This window comes from Chiloscyllium plagiosum, unplaced genomic scaffold, assembly GCF_037043375.1.
Source record: "Chiloscyllium plagiosum isolate Xiang-an unplaced genomic scaffold, Cpla_swu_hap1 HiC_scaffold_3, whole genome shotgun sequence".
NCBI classification, from domain to species: domain Eukaryota; kingdom Metazoa; phylum Chordata; class Chondrichthyes; order Orectolobiformes; family Hemiscylliidae; genus Chiloscyllium; species Chiloscyllium plagiosum.
Window position 1 is genome coordinate 30,040,607 of NW_028270141.1, and position 23,024 is coordinate 30,063,630.

Here is a 23,024-nt window from a genome sequence, read left to right on the forward strand (position 1 = left end):
CAACCATCACATTACAGGAGAACTACCTGTATTTAATTGGTCATTTTGGTCACTGGAGAGGTATTTGTCTTTTATGTTCTGATCCATGGAGTATTGAGACTTGTGTGATTGCATACTTCCAGCCTCGGTCATAATAGTTGGCATGATAACAAGTTTATTGTTCAGTCAAGCATAGCAAATATGTCCTGAATGCTCGGGGGCCACTAGGAGTCCTTGCAACTTTATGGGAGCAGCAGGTTACAATGGCAACTAAGCAATGACAAGGACAAAACAATGAGGCACTCCAACCTGCCACCAACTCTACTGAACCAAACATTGCTCTTGCAGCCTGTCTGCTGCTGAAGGATTGAAGGTAATAGTTCTTCTTTACATGCAGTTACATATTTATGGTTTCCTGGAGTACTGCTCCCAACAATCCCAACCCTCCTTTAACTGCAGTTAACTAAGCTCCTGTTGAGTCTATAGGGATCAGGTAGCCTTGTCAGCCGTGAAACCACCTCCACTAAAATAGTAATCACTGAGAATAACATTGGACAATCCTGGTGCTCATATTTTCAGGTTCTTCTACTTCTAATATTTTCCCCTGATGGCATATGAAAATCATTCTAATGGGCGACAGATTTCTTAAAGGAACAGACTCTGCCTTGGATCTGCATTCTAACTTTAACACCATGTTAAGTGAAATCTATCACGAATGTGAACCTTAGTAAACATTTATTTTCCCTTTTCTTAGTTACCCATGCTAATGTATATTGGAATGTCCCTGTACAGTCTTGGTAATGGTTAAGTAGCTCAATACAGGCTGGGATAGAATTTTGGATTGTTCAAGTCTTGTAAGATTCAGCATCACACCATATTCCTTGTTCTACACAGTTCATAATTCCTCTTTTAAGAAAAAACACAGTAAATCATTATTTTGTTGGATATATTCAGCATAATGTCTCATCCCCTGATGTTCTAACATGCCTATAGAATGTTGATTTGTTGTTGGTGATATTCCTGTTTGAGGTAACTTGTAAACTTTGATATTCCTTTTATAGTTGGGTCATATGGATAATCTGTTTGGTATGTGCAGTGTAAAGCAATGGACAAGACCTGCTTAGCTGCTGGCAAGCCCTTAATGATTTAATTCTGTTTATACTTCCACAGCAGAGAGGGCAATATAACAAAAATGCTTGATCTTGCTCTATACTGATGTGTGGGATTATGAAATTGCATGCTGTTATAAATGAAAGCTGACTGAAATAAGTTACAGATATCCAAAGAAATTTGTAGAAAATAGCTCGTGGGTTTTCCAGTTTCTTCTTAGTTAACAGATGTTTTGACAATGGAGTCATTAACTAATCATAACAAATAATGATTGGTAAATTAGTCTACAAAAGGCCCATGAATCACTTGGAAAAGTCCCAGTGATGGAGAGCTTCAGAAACCATTGATCCAAAATCATCCTTTTTCTTTCAAATATAATACAGATACTCTAACCGGTCTCTTAGTATGTACTATGCTCAAAATGGACTTCTGAAAGCAGTCCATCTAAGTTGCACCATCTGACAGATGTTGCTCTTGATTAATTGATTACTCTGTTTGGATTTTGCAGACTTTTAAAAAATTCATTCATTGGATTTTGCTGTTAAGATCAATTATGGACGGACAATAAATTTTGGCCTTGAGTGGTGAGCTGCCTTTTGAATGTGACCGAGATCCTTCCTAAGCCTTTTCAGAAGGATTTTACAAATCAAAACATGTTACTGTGCTCTGTTCTGAAGAAGAGTCATATCAGCCTTGAAAGATTAACTCTGTTTCTCTCTCTGTGCTGCTTTTTTTCAGATTTCCAGCATTGGTGGAATTTGGCTTTTATATTGCAGGGCTAGACCAGGTATAGGAAACATATTTCCTTTGTTAATGGAGAATAGGTCAACATGCTTCAAGCTATAACTTTTGATTTTCTTTTTTTTTTAAATTCTGAGGTGTCAATGAAAGAGGTAAATAGTGTTTACAGCATTATTTGTTCTAATTGGTTTATTTAACAATTGATTATTGCATTGTAACATATTGTATACCTATGCTTCGTGCAGTTCAAATATTGTAACACTGCTTGACCCAGTATGTATGATTTTGTTTAGACAAAGAGGAATTGGAAGCAGTTTGTGGAGCTTAAACATAGGTATAGACTGATTGGACATTCTAAATAGTACTTCTGATCTAAAAGTTGTATTGCATTATGTATTTAAGCAAATAAGCAATCAGATGAATCATCTCTTCAGTAAGATTTAATTAACAACCTTGTTTCATTAAGGGTAAATAGAGGAACATCAGTTTGCAGCCTGTCAAGTAAATTAAATGGTTGTTTTGAACACAGGAGCCAATTAAATCAATTAAACATGCATCTGTTTCAGTAAGGGTTTGTTTAGATTTGAATAACTGTAGATCATCTTAGACGATGCTGTCATCACAAATTATAATTTTGCCATAGGAACAGTATGTTTTAGTGAGATATGAGATATTGAAACAATAATTTTCCTAAAGATGATTTCTGGTTTTGAGTGTCTCCTTTTATAGTTAGGAGAGGCTGATTATGAAAATGATATGTCATAAATAAGTGTGTCTTCTATCTAGTACGATATCCACCTACTATTTTGTTATTTTCTATCATTTTAGAATGCAACAGTCAGCTTTGGCCACTTTTTTTGTCGTAAAATTGCCAGCTGGTAAAATGGTGCAATTAAAGTGAAGTGCTCTGGAGTGGAATGCTGGTAGCATTGAAAAAAGGCCTTGTTTTGACTAGAGTTGACAGACCATGAAGATTTCAGTGTCCCGCAGTCATATGAGATGTTCAAGGTTACAGTGTGAAGTAAGTGCTATTGTTATTGAAACAAAGTTCACAACCTGAATTTGATTTTCCTTTTATTGAGGGTGCAGGTCCGAAATTTAGTGATGTCCAACCCAATTCCTCTCCTAAACAAGACCCCTAGAGAAATCAGCATTACTTTGTGCCATTCTATCTTTAGTATAGTCTCAACCAGTCCCTATTGATGACTTTGTGACTAACTAAACTGCATTAGTGCACTATTAGCACACATATCAGGGCGACTTTCATTCCAGAGATGTGTAGAGATGGAGGGGTGTTTTTTTGGCTTGGCATTCCAATCTCGGAAGAAAGTGCCTGCAGAAGCAGGATTTTCAGTCCTCAGGGGCTGCTGAGCTTCGAGGTAGTTTATTCTAATAAGCTGCTTTTAAGCAGTGATAATATACTCAAGTTACAATCAAAAGAAATTAAGGGCCCCCACCCTCATATTCCTGATACTCCATTCATGCAATTCAATGCTCCTCCATTTATCCTCAATGGCTTCTCATATTCTTGATGCCCCTTATGCCTATCCATCCACCCTTACTTGACTCTGATGCATTTATTGTCAAAAAATGATACGTGTCCATTCACCTGGTAATTTCCCTGTGTAGAATGAATGGATCCTGTAACAAGTACTAAAGCAGGAAATGTAAGCATGTGACATATACTTATATGTGCAAATAAATATTGTACAGTTGTCAAAATAGATGCAAGAGAAAGCTGTCAGTTGGGCAATGTTTCCCATTGGGCATAGCTGTTTCGACTGAATATTAGATCCCTGAACACTCAGCTCAGCATTGTTTTGCCATTTTTTGGAGATTCCTATCCCCAATTAGGAGCCAACCAGGTTGGGACTAAAGGGTGCAGACTGGAAATCAGCACCAGGCTGCACTCTTTTCCTACTGCGATGAATGTTGGAAAGCTGAAAATGGAGTCAGGAATCCTGGAAAAACGGCTACCCACCAACCAAAACAGTCTCCCTGATTCTGTCAAAATCCGGCCGGTAGTGAGGCATCACTACATTCGTTTAAGTCACTATCAATCATGTCAGGAAGTGACTATAATTCTGATAATCTGGCATCAAATGTAAAGAGAGGGAGGGAGTTAATGTTTTGAATCTGGTATGACCTTTCTTACTTTAAAATCAGCTGTAACTGAAATGTGACTTTTAGCTGTAGTCTAATAAGTTGATTGAAGGAATAGCTAACTAAGTAGGATGTGGAACATGATACTTGTGATACCTGAGACCTTGAACATTTTGTCTATATTGTGCAGTTCAAAATTCTGCAAAGAGGATTCTGCTTAGGTGCATTACTAGCAATCCTATTTAAGTTTGGGGAAGAAATAATGTAGAATGTCTGACATTACATCCATCTGTCCCCATACCCCACCCAACCCCAGGTACAATGCTCAGACTTTTCACCATGAGCTCAGGAATAGACTGTGGAAAATGTATTAAGCTAGTACTCCACTCAAGAACTACACAAGAACAAAAAAAAAGACTGTAAAATGTAACAGGAGAGTTGACGTTTTGAGCATAAGCTCTTCATCAGGAATTGGTGCGGGAGGGCTGGGTGGTGGTGTAAGGGGGCTGAGAGAGAAATGGAAGGGGTGTGGTGTTGCAAAGGGGCTGAAAGATAAATGGGAGGATGGGGGTGGTGCAAGGGGGCTGAGCGATAAACGGGAGGGAGGTGGGGCTTGGGGGCAGGTAGCTGGGAATGTGATAGGTAGATGAAGGTGGGGAGGTGATGGTGATAAGTTGGAGCGGATGGGCGGGAAGGGAGATGGATAGGTAGGACAATTCGAGAGGGCGGTGTCAAGTTAGAGGGTTAGATCTGTGATAAGGTGGGGGGAGAGGAGATCAGGAACCAGGTGAAATCAACATTGATTCCGTGTGGTTGGAGGGTCCCAAGGCGGAAGATGAGGCATTCTTCCTCTAGGCGGCTAGAGTTTGGCAGTGGAAGATGCCAAGGACTTGCATGTCCTTGGCATAGTGGGAGGGGGAGTTGAAGTGTTGGATAGGGTAACCACAACGAGAGGGTGGAACTTTGCCACTGTTAGGACTGTGCAGTCATTACTCTTATACTATGATGGACAGATACATCTCCGGCAGGCAATTGGTGAGAGTGCGGTCAAATGTTTTTATCCCCCCCTGGTGGCTTCCTCACCACTTGCCATAGACCCATTCCAGCCACTGTATCCCAATAATGGACATTTGAAGTATCCCACCCAGAAAACCTTGTCTATTGAGGACAGGGTTCCTCAAATGCCAGTTCTTAAACTCTTGAGCACGAGTAGCAGAATTCATGGGAAAACAAAAAAACTCTAGAAACCTCCTTGGATCTTGGTCCTTAGTTTGTCACTCAGACCTACTTAGATAGCTGATTAAAACTAAAAATGTTCTAATACTCTGCTGGTTTTTGGTTACAGTGGATCATATGAAACATTTTGCCAAGCTGGGTTCTGACTGTCAGAAAGATGTGGTGCTAAAATAAATTAATCTCATAAAGAATGCATAGTATGAGGCTGAGCATTCCTAATTAGCAATATTAAATTACACTTGAGAACAAGTATAGGTCTGAAACGGGGAAGGAAACTTTCTCAATCTTTGTAGACCACAGAGGATGTTCTGACAGAAGAGACAATGGGGGCTGGATGATGAGGTGAAAGGTCGTTGGAATATATATGAACGTCTGGTGGATCGGCGTTTCAATGCTGTTTTACTTTGATTAATCATATTTAAAGTGTGACCCCCTCCAAGTATTCAACAAGCCATAGTAAAATCACATTTATGAAGTTATCCATGCCTCATTCTTTTCCCAAATGCACATCGTCTGATATTTAAAGGATTTTGAATTCTATCTTTATTTGAGTAATTGAACCGATCTTACTCTGGTTCAGCAAACCTTTTCATTCATCTGCCAGATCAGAATCCACTAAAATATTTCAAGGCCTTTTCATGTTATCGGAAATTATATTCCCCCAGTGGGTTATCCTAAGACATTTTAAAATGGTTCTAAATGTATAGATATTTAGAAGTCAGCATTTATGTGTAAGGAGCCACCCAGGAAGTACATTTGTTCATCTTGCAGTGACTCTCCAGAGATTAGCAGCTCAATCTCTGCATGCTCTCGTTCAAGAATTTTTCTCAGCATATCGAGGGCCAGCTGCAGCCTGAACAGTGGATTCTTGGCTATTACATCTGTTTTTATTTTATGTAGCCTAGTTTTATCTTGCTACCCTGAGTTGGGAACTGTAACAGCAACCAATCAACTCTTAAGAGTTTCAGGACAATATTTTAGAAGATCTTTGAATCTACACTCCAGCAGGTTAATCATATGCAGTACAGAAGCTGCACCACTGGCAAGTAATTCAGAACAGCAAGTAATTTGGATGGCACTCCGATCTAAACAAATGGAGACCAATCCTAGCTTTTCCTTCAAATCTGAAGTCATGAATTCACTTTCGGATATGGCTCCTTTGGAGTAATTCAGTGTTGACTGTGCAGCCTTCAAGTCCACTGCTCCTGTCAAGTGGTAGAAATGTGTGAAACTGTGATGGCTTGATTTATTTTTCTTACAAGCTTATTGTAGTTTGAAAACCTCAAGCCCAGTCTGATTAAGCTCACATGACTGTACCATTAAAGTCTTTACTGCACTGTTAGAATCTGAGAAAGTACAGCACAATAGATCATTCAATTATTCCTGAACTGAGACTAATGGGTGGTGAGGGAACTGACCGGAAATGTACCTGCCCTTGTTCTTGCAAATCAAACTCTGGCAGGTGCACCTGTCTGTGACAGTATTGGTGAGACCGATTATCGCACATTCCTTGTGGAGACAGTCCTGAGTTTTCACTGGGGACATGTCCATTGTTTTATGTTGCATCACCACCATTGCTGAATAGGATAGATTCAGAATAGATCAAAATAAATCAAGCATGACATGGGGTGAGCTATCAGTATCAGCAAAATATATAAGGTCATGATGCACCATAACTTTTGATCTATCATTGCCATAAATCCAGGAGGGTGATGTTGGTTCACTGAGGCATGCAGCAGACCATGCTAGGATTATTCTAGAGTCAGGCTTAAGCAGTTGCATAACCAATCGATCAGATCAAAGCATTCCTGCTACATCTAATCGCAAGTGATCTGAACATTCCAGAAACTAATGGAAGGAGCAGGCTCTGTGAACATCTCCATTTGTGATAATGATAGAGACCAGCATGTGACTATAGAAGACAAAGCTAAGTGCTTTCATCCAGAATTGAATTAGTCATCACTGCCTTCTCTTGTGGTTGTCATCACAGAAGTCAGAATTCAGTCAATTTGATTCACTTCATGTAATAACAAGAGATGGTTGAGCATTGGATACAGCAATGGCTTTGCATCCTGTCAACATTCCAGTTATAGTGCTGAAGATGTGCTCCAAACTTTGCTGTACCTCTAGCCAAGCTGTTCCATTACATGTACAGCATTGCCATTTACCTAATAAAGAAAATTTCCCAAGCATGTCCTGCCTTCAAAAAGGAAAAATTCAATCTGAACAATTACCATTCTATCAGCATTTGTTTAATCATCAGAAGAGTGATGCAAAAGATCTTTGAGACATGAAGCACACTGCACATCATTTAGCAGATTATTGGTAACCCAGTCTGGATTTTGCAAGGATAACTCTGTTCCAGATCACTTTACAGCTTTGGTCAAGAAAGCTGAATTCCTGGAATGAGTGACTGACCTTGATATCAAGGAGTGTTAGTAAACTTGAAGTTGATGGGAATTAGGGAATAATTTCATCCCAGCCACAGGACATTACCTCCGAAATTAATGCCCTAATTGGGAAATAAATTGTGTTTTAGAAATGATGTTTCTCCAGCATTGGATCAGATAGGGGAATGTTTACTGATAATGCACACCTTGAGTATATCAATTCCTTGCAGTTTGAAAATGATGCAATTTGAGTAACTCAGATAAATGGCAAAAAGTGTTGGTGCCATATTACTGCTGGGTAATGTTTATCTCCAATAAGGAAAATAAACCACACTTACTTGTTATTCAACAGCATTACCATAGCCTAATTTCCCATCATCAACATCTTGGGAGGTTACCATTGACTGGAAGATTAACTGGACAGCCATATAAATACTTTCCTGAAGGAACAAGTCAGAAGCTGAATATTTTGTGGTGGGTGACATGCCTTCTGACTCCTTGGAATCTTTCATTAGATACAAGTCCGACATATGAGGCATAGATGAAAGCCCCATCAGAGCCATGACTTGGAGGTGCCAGTATTAGACTGGGGTGAACAAAGTTAAATATCACACAACACCAGTTTATAGTCTAACAGGTTTATTTGAAATCAATAGCTTTCGGATCGCCGCTCCTTCATCAGGTGGTCAGCTTACCTCCACAACCACCTGATGAAGGAGCAGTGCTCCAAAAGCTAGTGCTTCCAAATGAACCTGTTGGACTATAACCTGGTGTTGTGTAAAATCAGAGACAGCACGCTTGAAGCTTGATACCATCCTGTGCAAAACAATTTGGTTAACTAGCACCACTGTTTTAGACATTCACTCCTTCCACCACTGGCACAAAGTGATTGCCATGTGTACTATCTACAAGGTGCAGTGTGGTGACTTTCCCGGGGTCCTCGACAGCGGCTAGCAAGCCTTTGAATTCTGCCATCTGGAAGCACCACCAACTCCGTCTCCTCCAAGTTGTCTCTGGGTCAAAACCCAGCATTTCTCTGCCTAACAAAACAATGTGAGGTAATCTTCTTCATGTGGACTTGGAACAGTTCAAGGAGGCAGCTCACCACCACTTTCTGAAGAGCCATTAGGAATGAGCAGTAAGTGAGCATTTCCAGTCATGTTTGCACCTTAATGATTGGTCTTTTAAAATAAAACATGGCCCTTGTGTTTGCTGTGTACATGCAAGCATGTATCTTTTTGTACCAGGCGTTTCATTTCATCCTGTTGAAATCAGGATGACCTACATTATAACCTTTTTGCTGTCTTTCACTTGACAATTGAATTCCTCCCAGCGCCTCCATTCCAACTAGGAGTATGTGGGAAGCAGCTCTTATGAATTACTGAGGAAAAGAAATGTGTTTCCTTAAACCAAGCAAGATTAAATAAATTGCTGTGATATGAATAGAAAGCTGTCATATGAAAACTGTTCACTACAATGTAATCTTTTTGTAACTAGTTTTCTAGTGTAAGATGTTCAGTCTACATTGTTTCACAATCACCTTATCATCTTGTCTGTTGATGGCTTGGTTTGATTGTCTTGTAAGCTGTGGAAATAGAGAGCCTCCATGTGACTATTGAAATCTTAAAGGAACGTTTCCTTCTGAAGTGCTATAATTGAGTGCAGCTATTTCTAATTGTTTTAACTAAGCGCCTTTCCAAAATAGCTTAATAGTTACTTGATTCAACATTCTTAGATTTGGATATATATGTAGTGCCCAGGAGCACAACTACATCAAAGATAACTGTAACTCAAATTGAACATATTGGATAGTGGTCATTTAGGACAACTGATGCTAAATTTGCAAGATTCCTATGTGCCTCTGCTCAATTCAGCTAAAACAAAATGTGGATTCATTCCACCACCCTTTGGAGCAGCCCGGATATATATGATCGAGGGGGAAATATTGGTAATATCACAAAGCAAGCAAAATTAAACTGTGAACTGAAGTGAAAAACACTATAGTTTCAGAAGACCACAGAGCTGCCCTATCACTAGAGAGAGATGACTTGTGGTGAATTTGACGTGAAGGTCACTACATCTCATATGAGGGGTGAGTTGAGAAGGCGATGTCTTCATGGTGACCTCAGCCAGTACAGGAACTGAACCTGTGTTGTTGGTGTTACTCTGTATCACAAACTTATATCCACCCACTGAGTTAACTGACGCCACATCACAATGATATTTAAGGAAAGCTGCCATTTGAAAATACTTCTATACAAAGAAATCTGCAAATCTTACCATGAAAATTCCCTCTCCCCGGGAGTAACTTCTGTTGTAGCTACAATTTCTGCTATGTAGTCACAAAAGTTCCAGATGATTCTGGAATATTTATCAAAATTCCCCTCTTCACCAATGAGCATCACTCCGTAAAGGAAGATCAGTCTTAATTAAATTTAGATGAATTGTGTCAACTAATTAACCTTGTGTCTCAGCACTTTTTAACCCATAAAAGCAAGCATGTTACCTGAATAGAATTTGGCCCTTTTTTTGTTGTGTGTTGGCATTTTGACAAGGATGGAGTTGTTGATTTTACATGATACGCTTTCTTAGTACAGTGGAACAGATTCTTCTTTACCCTCCAGTTTAATGGGATCCAAATGGACATAAAGGTAAATATGGGTGCTGAGACTCACCTAGCTCACTACTCTGACTCTGTGACCCTTGGTGTCCTGCTTGTGCTCTAATAATGATGGGAGATAGTTTGATAGGTGAAATGTTAACCTGATATCCTCCTGACTTGGCTGATTAAATTATACTGTTTCCTGCATGCCAGGTTAAAATCCCCTCCTATTGCTTCATATGAGCTTCTGTTATATGTGCTTGTGGAATGATGTTCCTTGAAAATGGTACCTAGTGTTATGCTTTAATATGTTTTCTAAACTGTTAGCAAATTTTGTCAAATCATTTGGAAGAGTAAATCAGGGCAGGATTTATACATTTAATGGTAAGATCCTGGGAAGTGTTGCTGAGTAAAGAGACCTTGGATTGCAGGTTCATAGTTCATTGAAAGTGGAGTTGCAGATAGGATAGTGAAGAAGGCATTTGGTATGCTTTCCTTTATTGGACAGAGTATTGAGTGTAGGAGTTGGGAAGTCATGTTGCAGCTGTACAGGACATTGGTTAGGCCACTTTTGGAAAATTGCATGCAATTTTGGTCTTAGTCCTGTAGGAAGGATGCTGTGAAACTTGAAAGGGTTCAGAAAAGATTTACAAGGATAATGCTAGGGTTGGAGGGTTTGAGCTATAGAAAGAGGCTGAATAGGCTGGGGGTGTTTTCCCTGGAGTATCGAGGCTGAGAGGTGACCTTATGAAGGTTTATAAAATCATGAGGGGCATGGATAGGTAAATAGATAAGGTCTCTTCTCTGGGCTGGGGGAGTCCAGAACTAGAGGGCATAGGTTTAGGGTGAGAGGGGAAAGGTTTAAAAGGGACCTAAGAGTTAACCTTTTCATGCAGAGGATGGTGCTTGCATGGAATGTGTTGCCAGAGGAACTGGTGGATACTGGTAAAATTACAACCTATACCCATCCAGATGCCTTGTAAATGGAATAGGAAGGATTATGGGCCAAGTGCTGTCAAATGGGACTCTATTAATTTAGGATATCTGGTTGGCTGAGTTGGAACAAAGTTTCTGTTTCCATGCTGTACATCTCTGACTCTGTGTTCATACACACAGATCAATTATGATTATGTTGCATTCCACCATTATGACAGAGTTTTAATAAACTTCCAGTCATGTAGCGGAATAAAATAGTGCTCTTGGGAAACATTCCCTTGTGCATAGCAGCTTCTTGTTTTTTTTGTGTGTTTCCAAATGCAGCATTTGTTAATTGTGGCATCTGCACTGTACTTTGAACAGCCCTCATGTCCGTTAGTAAAACATTGATTAATATAGTGTTAAAATTATAACAACATTGTGGTTGCTGATACATTCTAAATTATTAAATGGAAGTAATGCTTAAGAAATTTTAAAAATCCCCTCATGGAAACATCAACATCTGTAGAAAAAGGTAGAGTTACAAAGTTGCAGTTAATATGTAAATTATGCAAAATTACATGCGCTGCTTGAGGTAGAAGTCCAGTTTTGACCCGCCCAACCTTGGCTATCTGCCAGCAGGAGGAGGTTCAATGCATCTACATTTGCTACTTGGCTTCCTGGATGGTGATCCAACTTGTAATTATATGCACTTAGTGTTAGAGTCCATCTTTGAATTTGGCCTGAAGTTATGGATTGCACTGTCTTTTCCCCTTTAATTATACCTAGCAGAGGTTTGTGATCTATTATAATTACAAATTTACATCTGTAAAGGTATTGGTGGAACTTCCTGACTCCAAATCTGACCTGCCCAATCTTGACTTTTTCACTGGCTGGTGATTGGTACCAACAATAATCCTATCTCTAATGGTAACCCGATGGTTTGGCAGCAGGAACATCCATGCATTGCCAGAAAAAAGCTTGGAAGATTAATTAGAAATGCCCCTGGAAGCCTCACCAGAAATCAATATCTTCAGTGCTCATTGAATTGGAATCTATTCCTCCCATCCCCTTATTGTAGCCTGATCTAAGGCAGATTTGAATCACTGGCATATGTACAAGCTTGTGCTGAAACATGCTTCAGAAAAGATTGCAACTGATGAATCAGTTGTTCACCTTTCAGAAATCTATCTAAGGGTGCGGCCAGATTTTATGATTGAGATCCTCTGAGTCATCATTATGTTTAAAATATTTTGTTAAATAAAGATGCTGTGAGTGTTGAATGCACTGAGATCTGGCAAGTAGTTTTTTTTTGTCCATCTGTACAATACTCCCTTTTCCATTACTCCATGATAGAACAATGAACATGTTTAATCAGCAATTGGACTACAAATGGCTTATATTTTACCTGTAGACTGTCCACAAAAAGATTTAAGGGACACTTAAGTTGCTCATCGGTTCTGAATTTTCTAACTATTTAGTTTTCAGTTTAGTTATAATATTAGAGGCAAATACTTGTGTAAAAATTTGTCTTTTGTTTCTGGCTGAGAAGCCAGATGAATACATCAAGCCATATTTTCAAAGTGTCCTTTAGAAATCAAAACTAAAAATCACACAACACTAGGTTATAGTCCAACAGGTTTATTTGGAAGTACTAGCTTTTGGAGTGCTGCTCCTTCATCGGATAGCTGTGAAGCAGGATTATAAGACACTGAATTTATAGCAAAATATATCAGTGTTGTGCAACTGAAATGATATATTGAACAAACCTAGATTGCTGTGAAGTCTCGCATTTTTTAGAATGGATAGAGGTTCATTAATATGTAAATCCCAGAACTACTTTTAAGTCACATTCTTGAGATAACCTAAGGTTTTGCTAAACAAAAAGTGACATATCAGCTCAGACAATACATTGAAGGTGTGAGGTTAGAGCTTGTCTGCATCCCAATCTTGAGTCAGACTGGTTCTGTTTCCAAAGTAGGAATTCATAAATTATTACATGGAGGGGTGACCTTATAGAGGTTTATAAAATCGTGAGGGGCATGGATAGGATAAATAGACAAGGTCTTTTCCGTGGGGTGGGGGAGTCCAAAACGAGAGGCCATAGGTTTAGGGTGAGTTGGGAAAAATATAAAAGGGACCCAAGAGGCAACTTTTTCATGCAGAGGGTGGTGCGTGTATGGAATGAGCTGCCAGAGGAAGTGGTGGATGCAAAAGCATTCGAAAGGGTATATGAATAGGAAAGGTTTAGAGGGATCTGGGCCAAGTGCTGGCAAATGGGAGTAGATTAGGTTGGAATATCTGATCGGCATGGACGAGTTGGACCAAAGGGTCTGTTTCTGTGCTGTACATCTCTATGACTCTATGATTGACTGCCTGCAGATTGTGTGCTTTTTCAGCAAAATAGCATGTATCTGCAATATAATTCTGCAAATGCAAATTCACCCCATAGATTTATTTGTGTGTCTGCGTACATGAGAGAGAGTGAGAGAGATGGTGTGGGTGTGGGTGAGAGCGTGGAGTATAAGCCTGTGAAAGAGTGTGTGTGTGGGTGTGAGTGCGCACAGTGTATGAGAGAAGGTCTGCTTGAGTGTGTGACTATGTAAGTGTGTGTGTGTCTAGTGTTGTGGGGGGGTCACGTGTCGTGTGACATGAACCCAAAGTCCCAGTTAAGGCCATCCTCATGGGTACTAAACTTGGCTATCAACACAGATAAAACAGTCCCCACACCTCAACCACATCACTGGAAATGATATTTTGGAATGTAAATTCCCTTATTTAGCACAAGGTGAACTCAGTACCCAGAATAGTGCTACTGAATGCCGCAGGAAGTGGGAACTGTCTGCCCGTTAGAACAAGCAGCTCATTGGAAGCCCATGGAGATTAAATGGTAGACAGTGATGTCAACCACACCAAACTGAGTTCCGGTCCAGTTTCAAGTGCTGAATATTGAAAAGCTTGATAACTTTCACAACTGGAACCTCACAATAGATCTGACAGTTATGTAACTTAACATGTTCCAGAAAAATAAGCTGCCCTGGCTTCTTATCAAAATCTGAAGGAGGTGAATCTTTCTCATCCCCAACCCCCAGCCAGCAGTTTGAAATATTCAAACTACTTAGGAAGCATTTCTAAATTGACTGCAGACAACAGTTTCACATTGTCCTGACCCAGACAGAATTTTGAAACGTGATCAATCAAGCTTAAAAAACAGTAACAGCCTGTTGAGACCAACTGCCATTCCTATTCCACACAATAGATACCACCATACCCTCTTCATCTCACCCTATCAATCCTGCTGCTCTTTGCTATCTTATGCTTACCTAGCTTGCCCTTATATGCATCCATGCTCGTCACATCTCTTTATAGGTAGCATGTTCTACATTCAAAGGATGTCCATGCTGAATTCTCTGTTTTTTAAGTTTATGGTCAAGTTTTGGATTTCCCCACAGGGAAGAATATTTTGGCATTCTCTACCCCTTATATCCTTTCGGTCTCTTGGGAAACTCCATCAAGTGACCTTTCAGTCTCCTCTATTCTAGACAAAGGTCCGTTCAATCTTAATTGTTGTATCTTCTTATTTCTGGTATGATGCCTAACTAAATTTGCATCTCCTCTATTCCTTTTTATTATGTGGAGACCAAAGCTATGCAATGTACACAAAGGGTAGCCCTATCAAGGTTTAATGCAGTTTATCATAGCTTCTTGCTTTTGAACTCTCTCCCCCCACAACTCAATCCAAATGTTTAATTAGATTTTTTTTAAAATTATTTAACTAAACTGTTTCACTATGTTCAGTACTTCACAACATCCTTCAGTTTTCCATGCTAGTTAGATGCTATTACCTAAACAAGAAACCCGTTTGTGGTTGTTGGAGGTCAGTCATCTCAGCTTCAGAATATTTTTGCAGGCTTCCTTAGGGTAGTATCCCAGGTCCAGACATCTTCAGCTGCTTCATCAATGACCTTCCTCCCTTCCACATAAGGGCTGAATAAATGTAGGTGCTCGCTGATGATTGGCACTGAACGTAGTATAATCATAACTCGTCAGGTACATCAGCAATCCATATCCAAAGCAGCAAGATTCCGGACAATATCCAGGCTTAGACTGACAACGAGCAAGTAACATTTATTTTTATTCATCCATAGGATGAGGGCACACTAACTGGGCCAGCATTTATTGACCATTCCTACATTGCCCACAGAACAGTTAAGAGTCAACCACATTGCTGTCGGTCTGGAGTCACATGTAAGCTGTGGAAAAAAAAACTTGACGGAGGCTGGTATCCCATCACAAAGTTACCTTTTATTTATGCATAGAAATTACTTAACACTGATCCAGCTTCCTCTGAGCCAGCTCTGAATCTCGGGATGTCACTTCTGTTTGTATCTTTCAACCAGGGCTCCCTAATTGGACCAGATTAATAGCCCCACTTACAGAACTCATATTCTATGAGGTCCATCAGGCTGACCTCATTGCAATCAACAGGTGAGACCAAGTAAGGATGGCAGTTCCTTTCGCTAAAGGACATTAATGAGCCAAATTTTTTTTCCAACAATCAACAATGGATTCATGGTCATTAGACTCTTAATTCCATTTTGTTATTGCAATAAAATTCCAATGTCTGCCATGGTGGGATTCTACCCTGTGTGCCCACTACATTATCTGGGTTTCTGATTAACAGTCCGGTGATAATACCATTAGGCCAATGTCTCCCCATTTGACCCACATGTGCTAGGCCATGACCATCTCTAGCAAGAGAGAATATATGCATCATTTCTTGGCATCCCTTATCACCACTAAATTCCCCACTATCAACATTCCTTGAGTTACCAATGATCAGAAACTGACCAAGTATATAAGTACTGTGGCTCCAAGAGCAGGGCAGAGGCTGGAAATCCTGCAGTTGGTAATTTACCTCCTAATTCCCCAAAACCTGCCAACAGGATACATAGCACACATCAGGAGCATGATGGAGTACTCCCCACTTGTTGGGGATGACTGCAGCCCCAACAACACTCAAGAAGCTTGACTCCATCCAGAACAAAGCAGCCCCCATGTTTGACATTGCACCACAAACATTCTCTCGTTCCACCAACAATGCTCAGTTGCAGCAATGTGTACCATCAACAAGATGCACTGTGGAAGCTCTGCAAAGCTCCTTAGATATCACTTGCCGGCCTAACTTAGAAGCATATATCATTCAGTGTTGCTGGGTCAAAATCCTGGAATTCCCTTCCTCTCAGTATTGAGAGTGTACCTGCAGCAAAAGAAATACAGCAGTTCAAGGAGGCAGCTCACCTTCATTTTCTCAAGGGCATCTAAGAGTGGATCGTAAGTGCTGGCCAAGCCAGTGATGCCTACGTTCTGTGAATTAATACAAAACAATTATTCTATCCCTCCTACTAAAATGTACCACCGCTTCCTTGTCTACATTTAACATAATTAGTCAATGAAATGTCCATTCTGTAAGTTTAGTATTATCCTCTATTAACTTATTGATTTATAGAGTCATAGAGATGTACAGCATGGAAACAGACCCTTCAGTCCATGCCGACCAGATGTCCCAACCCAATCTAGTCCCACCTGCCAGCACCCGGCCCATATCCCTCCAAACCCTTCCTATTCATATACCCATCCAAATGCCTTTTAAATGTTGTAATTGTACCAGCCTCCACCAGTTCCTCTGGCAGTTCATTCCATACACGTACCACCCTCTGTGTTAAAAAGTTGCCTCCTAGGTCTCTTTTATATCTTTCCCTTCTCACCCTAAACCTATGTCCTCTAGTTCTGGACTCCCCGAACCCAGGGAAAAAACTTTGTCTATTTATCCTATCCATGCCCCTCATAATTTTGTAAACCTTTCTTCATTTATGTTAACCAGAATCATCAATTTGATTTAGCAATAGCGTGTTTAGTTAAGGAACAGTAGGCAGTCATCTGGCAATTAGTTTCATCATGAATGAACTGTTACCTGTCTAAACCTGTAACAACTATTTACAGTTTTAAAATATTCATAGCCTCAAGGCTACAGTAAATTTGCATGAAATCAGTTTAGTAAATGCTTACCTCTGGTTGTAAGAAATTAACATTTGTATGGGGTATTCACAATTTCACCACGAAACAGAACATTCTGGAAATTCCGGGACAAGAGCAGATAGTAAAAGTCACACCTGGAAGTCACCACCTCAATGAAGATTTGCAGTGAAAACCACAGCAAGAGTCATACCAGACTGTTGTGTGGAAACCCAAGAAGAGCCAAGAGAAGATCTGCTCTGACCTACAAGACCCACCTTCATGAAAGAAAGTCAGCCCTATCTCTGAGAAGAAGATGATCCCAACAGTCCAGGTCAAACACATGGATCATTGCGAATATATCCTTTCTCAGAGAGTAAATGTTTGTTGGAACTTAGGAAATGTTCACATTGTGTTTTTAATAAGGCAAGTTTGTTAATAAAATTGAGTTGAACTGCAATCAGAATTCTGTGTCCCTTTGTCCTTCTCACCACCAAAAGCACTTGGGTAATGTGTTTTTAATATGTAAAATGGTCAAAGTTTTCAAAGCATGGGCAACAATGTGTTCAGGCAGATAGCTTTTTGAGTGTAGATCTGTATGTCAGTTGCTTTTTTTTTGAAAAAAGCATTTGTTATGATCTGTTTTAACTAAAAGTTGTAAATACATGGATCGACATACCCCATGAATTGACTGGATATTGACCATGATTTTACTATTTCTGTTGCCATTGAGTGATTTTTGAAACCATGTCTGTACAAGAGAGCTTCTATATTTTATGGAGGAAATGCAAACTATAAAGATGTCAAACTCCTTTTTGGTGACTTTCAGAAAGCCTTTCTTTTTAGAATTCCACTGTAACTAATGATATTCCTTCTTCATTCAGAGGAATGAGCTCTATCAAGGAATGTACTGCAAACTCCAATGAGAACGTACCCTCGATGAAACCTATACAGTATGGATCAGGATGAATTTCCACCCCCTCCTCCTGAAGGTAAAAACTATGTACACCTTTAAATTGCACCTTCTATGAAAAATAACATTAAATATCATGAAATGTGCAGGAATGACTCGTGTGCAATGCTTCTGGGCATTACACAATTACATAATAGATGAAACTGGGCCTAAATGGAGGTGGTGAATTTTCACATATTTCAGGAATGTACAAGCCTTGGGCATTTCTAGCATTTTTTAAATAACATATTTTTAAAATTTCAATTGTGATTTGTTTGTGAAATTACTCCACTCCTTTATTGCTGGACAGTTAAGAATGGTGAAAGCAATTGAGTCTATCTAAATTTGCCTGTCCTCTGATCTTTATGCTCTCCCCACTCATTGTCACATCACATCCCATCTGAAATGGTTTGACAGTTTATTGCCTTCTCTATTTTAAAGTCAAGTTGAATCCACTTATTTCAATACTGGCATTTAAATTGAATGCATGTTAAATGTTTAAAATTGAATTGATAAGAAAAGGCTTTCTACAAAGCAACATGCCTTAAATGAACATTCTGATCATGAGGTGGAATAGTGTTTAACGTTATCCCTGAAATTTCACTCATGAATATATTCATTGATATTTTCTGTGTTGTGATGTATTTACCAAATGGAAAATGTCACTTTAGTGACTGTTGTCTGTCATTGTGAACTGGATGTTATACCAGGGGTTGCATTTTTAACTTGTGTAATGGTCTGTAATGCAGATTTTCATGAGTTTTTGAGTGAATGGAGTGCACATAATGTAGCCATTTGGTGTGTAACATTGTGAGGGTATCTTCCCTTTTCCCACAGAGAAGAACATCTTTGTGTTAAACAGCATGTAAGAACTTAATTGCCTCCTAATAACCAGTTAAAATTACTTTCTTCTGGGCTGGTGTAGCGATGCTGTCTCAAAGTTGCACCTTTAGCAATATTATTGTGAGCACGAGCATTCTAACTGGTATGTCAATCTGTCTTCTATCCTTATTTGGCAATTTAGTTGAAGGTATTTTGCTACTAATTTTATCCAGTTGCTGTACTGGACTGTGGGAATGTTATCTCTAACTGCGTGATCAGAACTGACATTTCATGTCATACTTTATTTAGTTGAATTAGCTGGATGTGCTCCATATGAATTTGCTCTTCTAAGTCATCTGTCATATCTACAATCATCAGGCCAAATCTAATCTGTGCATTTACCACCACAGCAGCCTGTTCCCATTTAACAGCAAAGTGATGGAAGAATGCATTAACAGTATTATCTAGTGACACTATCTTATCAATCGACTTCTTATCAATGTTCAGTTGATTTCGGACTGGACCAGTTAGTTCTAAATTTCATTACAACCTTGGTTTAAATACGAAGAGAGAACTGAGTTGCAGTGGAAAGGGAACAGTGATTGCCCTTTAATTCAAAGGAACATTTGCCTAAGTGTGGCATCAAGAGGCCGTCCAATATTTAAAGTCAGAGGGGATGTTTTGCTATCCAGAATTATACCTGGCACAAAGGAAGCTGATTGGAGTTGCACAAGCCACTCATCCTAGATGTAAGACATTGCTGTCAGAAGTTTCTCAGGGTAGTGTTTAAATCCCTAATATCTTTAATCACAGTATTTCATCCGTGACTTTCCTTCCAGTGTAAGATACAAAGTGGGGATGGACAATGTTCAGCATGATTTGGAATTTCTCAACTAAGAATTAAACATTCACTCTTTCCATCTTGGGCACATTGGCAGCAGAGTGTACCAAATGCAAGGTGCACTGCAGCGAATTGCCAAGCCTCCTTCAACAACACCTTTCAGATTTGTGCCTTGTACAAGCCAGGAAGCCTAACTGCAGGACATGTGGGAATTCCACCATCTCCAAATTACCTCGCCAGATCAGCACCAGTTTGACAGCACAGAAACAAGTATTTGGCCCAACTGATTCATGTCATCACAAATACTGCTTAGGAACCTCCTCTCATCACTCTTCATGTCACCTGATTGGCTTATCCTTGGATTCCTTTCTCCCTCATACTTTTCTAGCTTTAGTTAAATGCATATGTTGTCCTCATCTTCTCCTTCGTTAGAGAAATTTCTCCTGAATTCTTTGTTATATGAGTTAATGATGATCTTATAGTTACAATGCTCTTGGATCCCACCACTATCCACAAGTGATTATTTTCTTCTAGTTTAACTGTCTCAAACCTTTTGATTACCTTGAGACAACTCAGATACTTCCTTACAAAAAAGACCTCCAGTCACAAAGTCATAGAATCATACAGCATGGAAACAGATCCTTCGGCCCAACTCATCCAAGCCGACCAGACATCCCAATCTGACCTAGTCCCATTTTCCAGCTTTTGTCCCATATCCCTCTAAACCCTTCCTATTCATATACCCATCCAGATGCTTTTTAAATGTTGAAATTGTACTCACTTCTACTCCTTTGGCAGCATGTTCCATACATGCACTACCCTCTGCATCAAAGAAGTTACCACTAAGGTTTAAATCTTTCTCCTCTTATCTTAAACCTCTGCTGTCTAGTTTTGGACCCCCTTACTCTGAGGAAAAGACCTTGGCTATTCACTCTATCCATGCCTCTCGTGATTTTATAAACCTATACAAGGTCACCCCTCCAACGCTCCAGGGGAAAAAGCCTTAATCTTGTAAATCTTTTCTGATACCTCTCAAATTTAACAATATCTTTATCATAGAGGGGTGATCAGAATTGCATGCAGTATTTTAAAAGCGACCTCACTAATGTCCTGAACAGCCACAACACGACCTCCTAACTCCTATACTCAGTGTTTTGACCAATGAAGGCAAGCTTGCCAACCACCACCTTCACCACTCAACTTTCAATTCCACTCTCAAGGAACTATGCACTTGCAATCCTAGGTCTCTTTGTTTGGCAATACTTCCCAGGGCCCTATCATTAATTGTATGAAGTCCCACCCAAGTTTGCCTTAGGAAAATGCAGGACCTTATGTTTATCTAAATTATCTCCATCTGTCACTCCTTGGCCCATTGACCCATCGGATCTAGATACTGTTGTACTCTGAGATCTTCTTCACTGTCCACTACACCACCTATTTTGGTGTCATCTGCAAACGTTCTAATCATAGCTCCTATAATGCGTACCTGCATCGCCTGGATCAGAGGTCAGGAGAGAACCATAACCCCACAGTAACCCTCATAAAATTATTTCTAGTTTGTATATATAATCTCATCTGCTGAGTTATTGTTTGATTCCTAGCAAACCTAAGTTGACAATTTTCTGATACTACTTACAGTTTTCATTTACAGTATGTACAGATACATCTGCTGGAACCAGTGGCATTTACTTTTCAACAGGGAAGACAATATCATAACAGTGGAATATTATAATATGAGTATGTAGACAGATACAATGAAGTAAAATGACTAATTCTGATCGGGGGGAGAGAAGCAAACCACCCTGGTATCCTATTGCAAAAGGCACCGATATTGTTGAAAATTTGTCAGCTTTGCATGTAAACATAATTGGTAAGTGCAAAGCGAAATAAGAACCTGTCATGTTTTCTATGGACAAAGCTTTTAGAAGTCACTAAACAGGTGCTTTTTTTCCCTCCTTAATTCTAGGAATACCACCATAAACTTTAGGGTCCTTACACTTTTTATACTAAAATCACCTAATGCAGCAAAGCCAGTGAACAAAACAAATTTCTCTCTTCTTTGCCATTATTATTCAGTACTGTGTTAAGTTTTTATCATTAAATATAAGAAAGGAAAAGCAGTACAATTGTATTTGCCTGCGTGGTGAAGAATAATTTCACCATTCTTTGTCTAATAAGCAAAAAAGTATCGAGCCTTTAATACCCTTTGAAGATTACACAATTAACTCCATCATTGTTGATGGTTTTAATGCTCAATTTGATTTAAAGCTCGATTGGACCAAAATGGCACCAAGTGATATGTAGACCATATCTGTGTTCTGTAGTATACCACTCAGTAAGATTCAGTAAGGAATGTTTTTAATCGAATAGCACTCATCATACAAGTGCATTTTGCTATTCTAGCGCAAAGCCAGTTACAAACAATTGCTATTCAAGTGCTCGTCAATGAATGTTTCACCAGGAACAGGTCATGCTATTGTAAAGAAATCCTTGCTTCCATAAGAACCAAACATTACTTTGACCCTGAAGCAATTTGGTGCAGCAGGGAGAACAATGAACCCAGTTCATCATTATGGTGCACTCTAGAAATAATTTGATGGCTTTCCAAAAACACCTGGCTGAAATAAATGGTTTGGCAGGCCAGTTATTTGAGGCTACCACAGGATAAAGAGCATAATTAATTTTTGTCATGAAAGATCATTACATCTAGTTTCCTTTTTAAAACCAAATGAGGGGGGATTGAAAGGCTTCAGTCAATTCTACTCATTTGATCACAAGGTTTTGTTTTGCATAAGGATAAAGTTTCCAATTTTAGTATGTTTAAATGCTAAGATTACAAGAACTTGTCAAACAGATTTTCTTGAGTTTAAAAAGTAATGTTTGGCGGGATTCAAGATGGCGGTGATCTAACCAGTCTGCCCTGCTGAGCTCCACATCACATTCCAGGCACGGAATGGTGAAAGTTGTCAGTTTAGCTCAATTCAGCCCAGTTTAATTTAACTTATTATGTTTAATTATTTATTGAATTGTGGTATGGGAAGATTTTCTTTTTTTAGTATTTCTGATTTGTTTTGTAAAGTAGAGTAGTAGTTAGTTTATTGTTATACCATAAGATTGCTTTATTATCTCTTTTGTAACTTTATAATTTTGTAAAATATAAAAATCTTTTTCAATAAAAACAAGTTTATTTTTAACCAAACTTTTCCTGGATTAAACTAGTAGAATAGATTCGGACTTCAGCAAATAGGTGCACACACCAAACCCCCCTCCCCACACAAATATGAATTACAGAGTAAGGGAAGATAGATTTGGCTGAAT

The 23,024-nt window shown here is 39.3% G+C and overlaps 1 protein-coding gene across 4 annotated transcripts in view; it reads left to right on the forward strand.

Annotated features, from left to right (window-relative positions):
* Positions 1-23,024, forward strand: part of arhgef10 (Rho guanine nucleotide exchange factor 10) — a 279,666-nt gene that overhangs the window by 17,717 nt on the left and 238,925 nt on the right. For 3 of the 4 annotated variants that reach the window (XM_087978293.1, XM_043679118.2, XM_087978304.1), the window contains exon 2: positions 17,976-18,083. In XM_087978293.1, coding sequence (XP_087834419.1) covers positions 18,047-18,083 — 37 coding nt within the window. In that variant the 5' untranslated portion in view covers positions 17,976-18,046. Of the gene's footprint in view, positions 1-2,658; positions 2,852-17,975; positions 18,084-23,024 lie in introns of all 4 variants that reach the window. The other variant, XM_087978296.1, reaches the window with a different exon arrangement.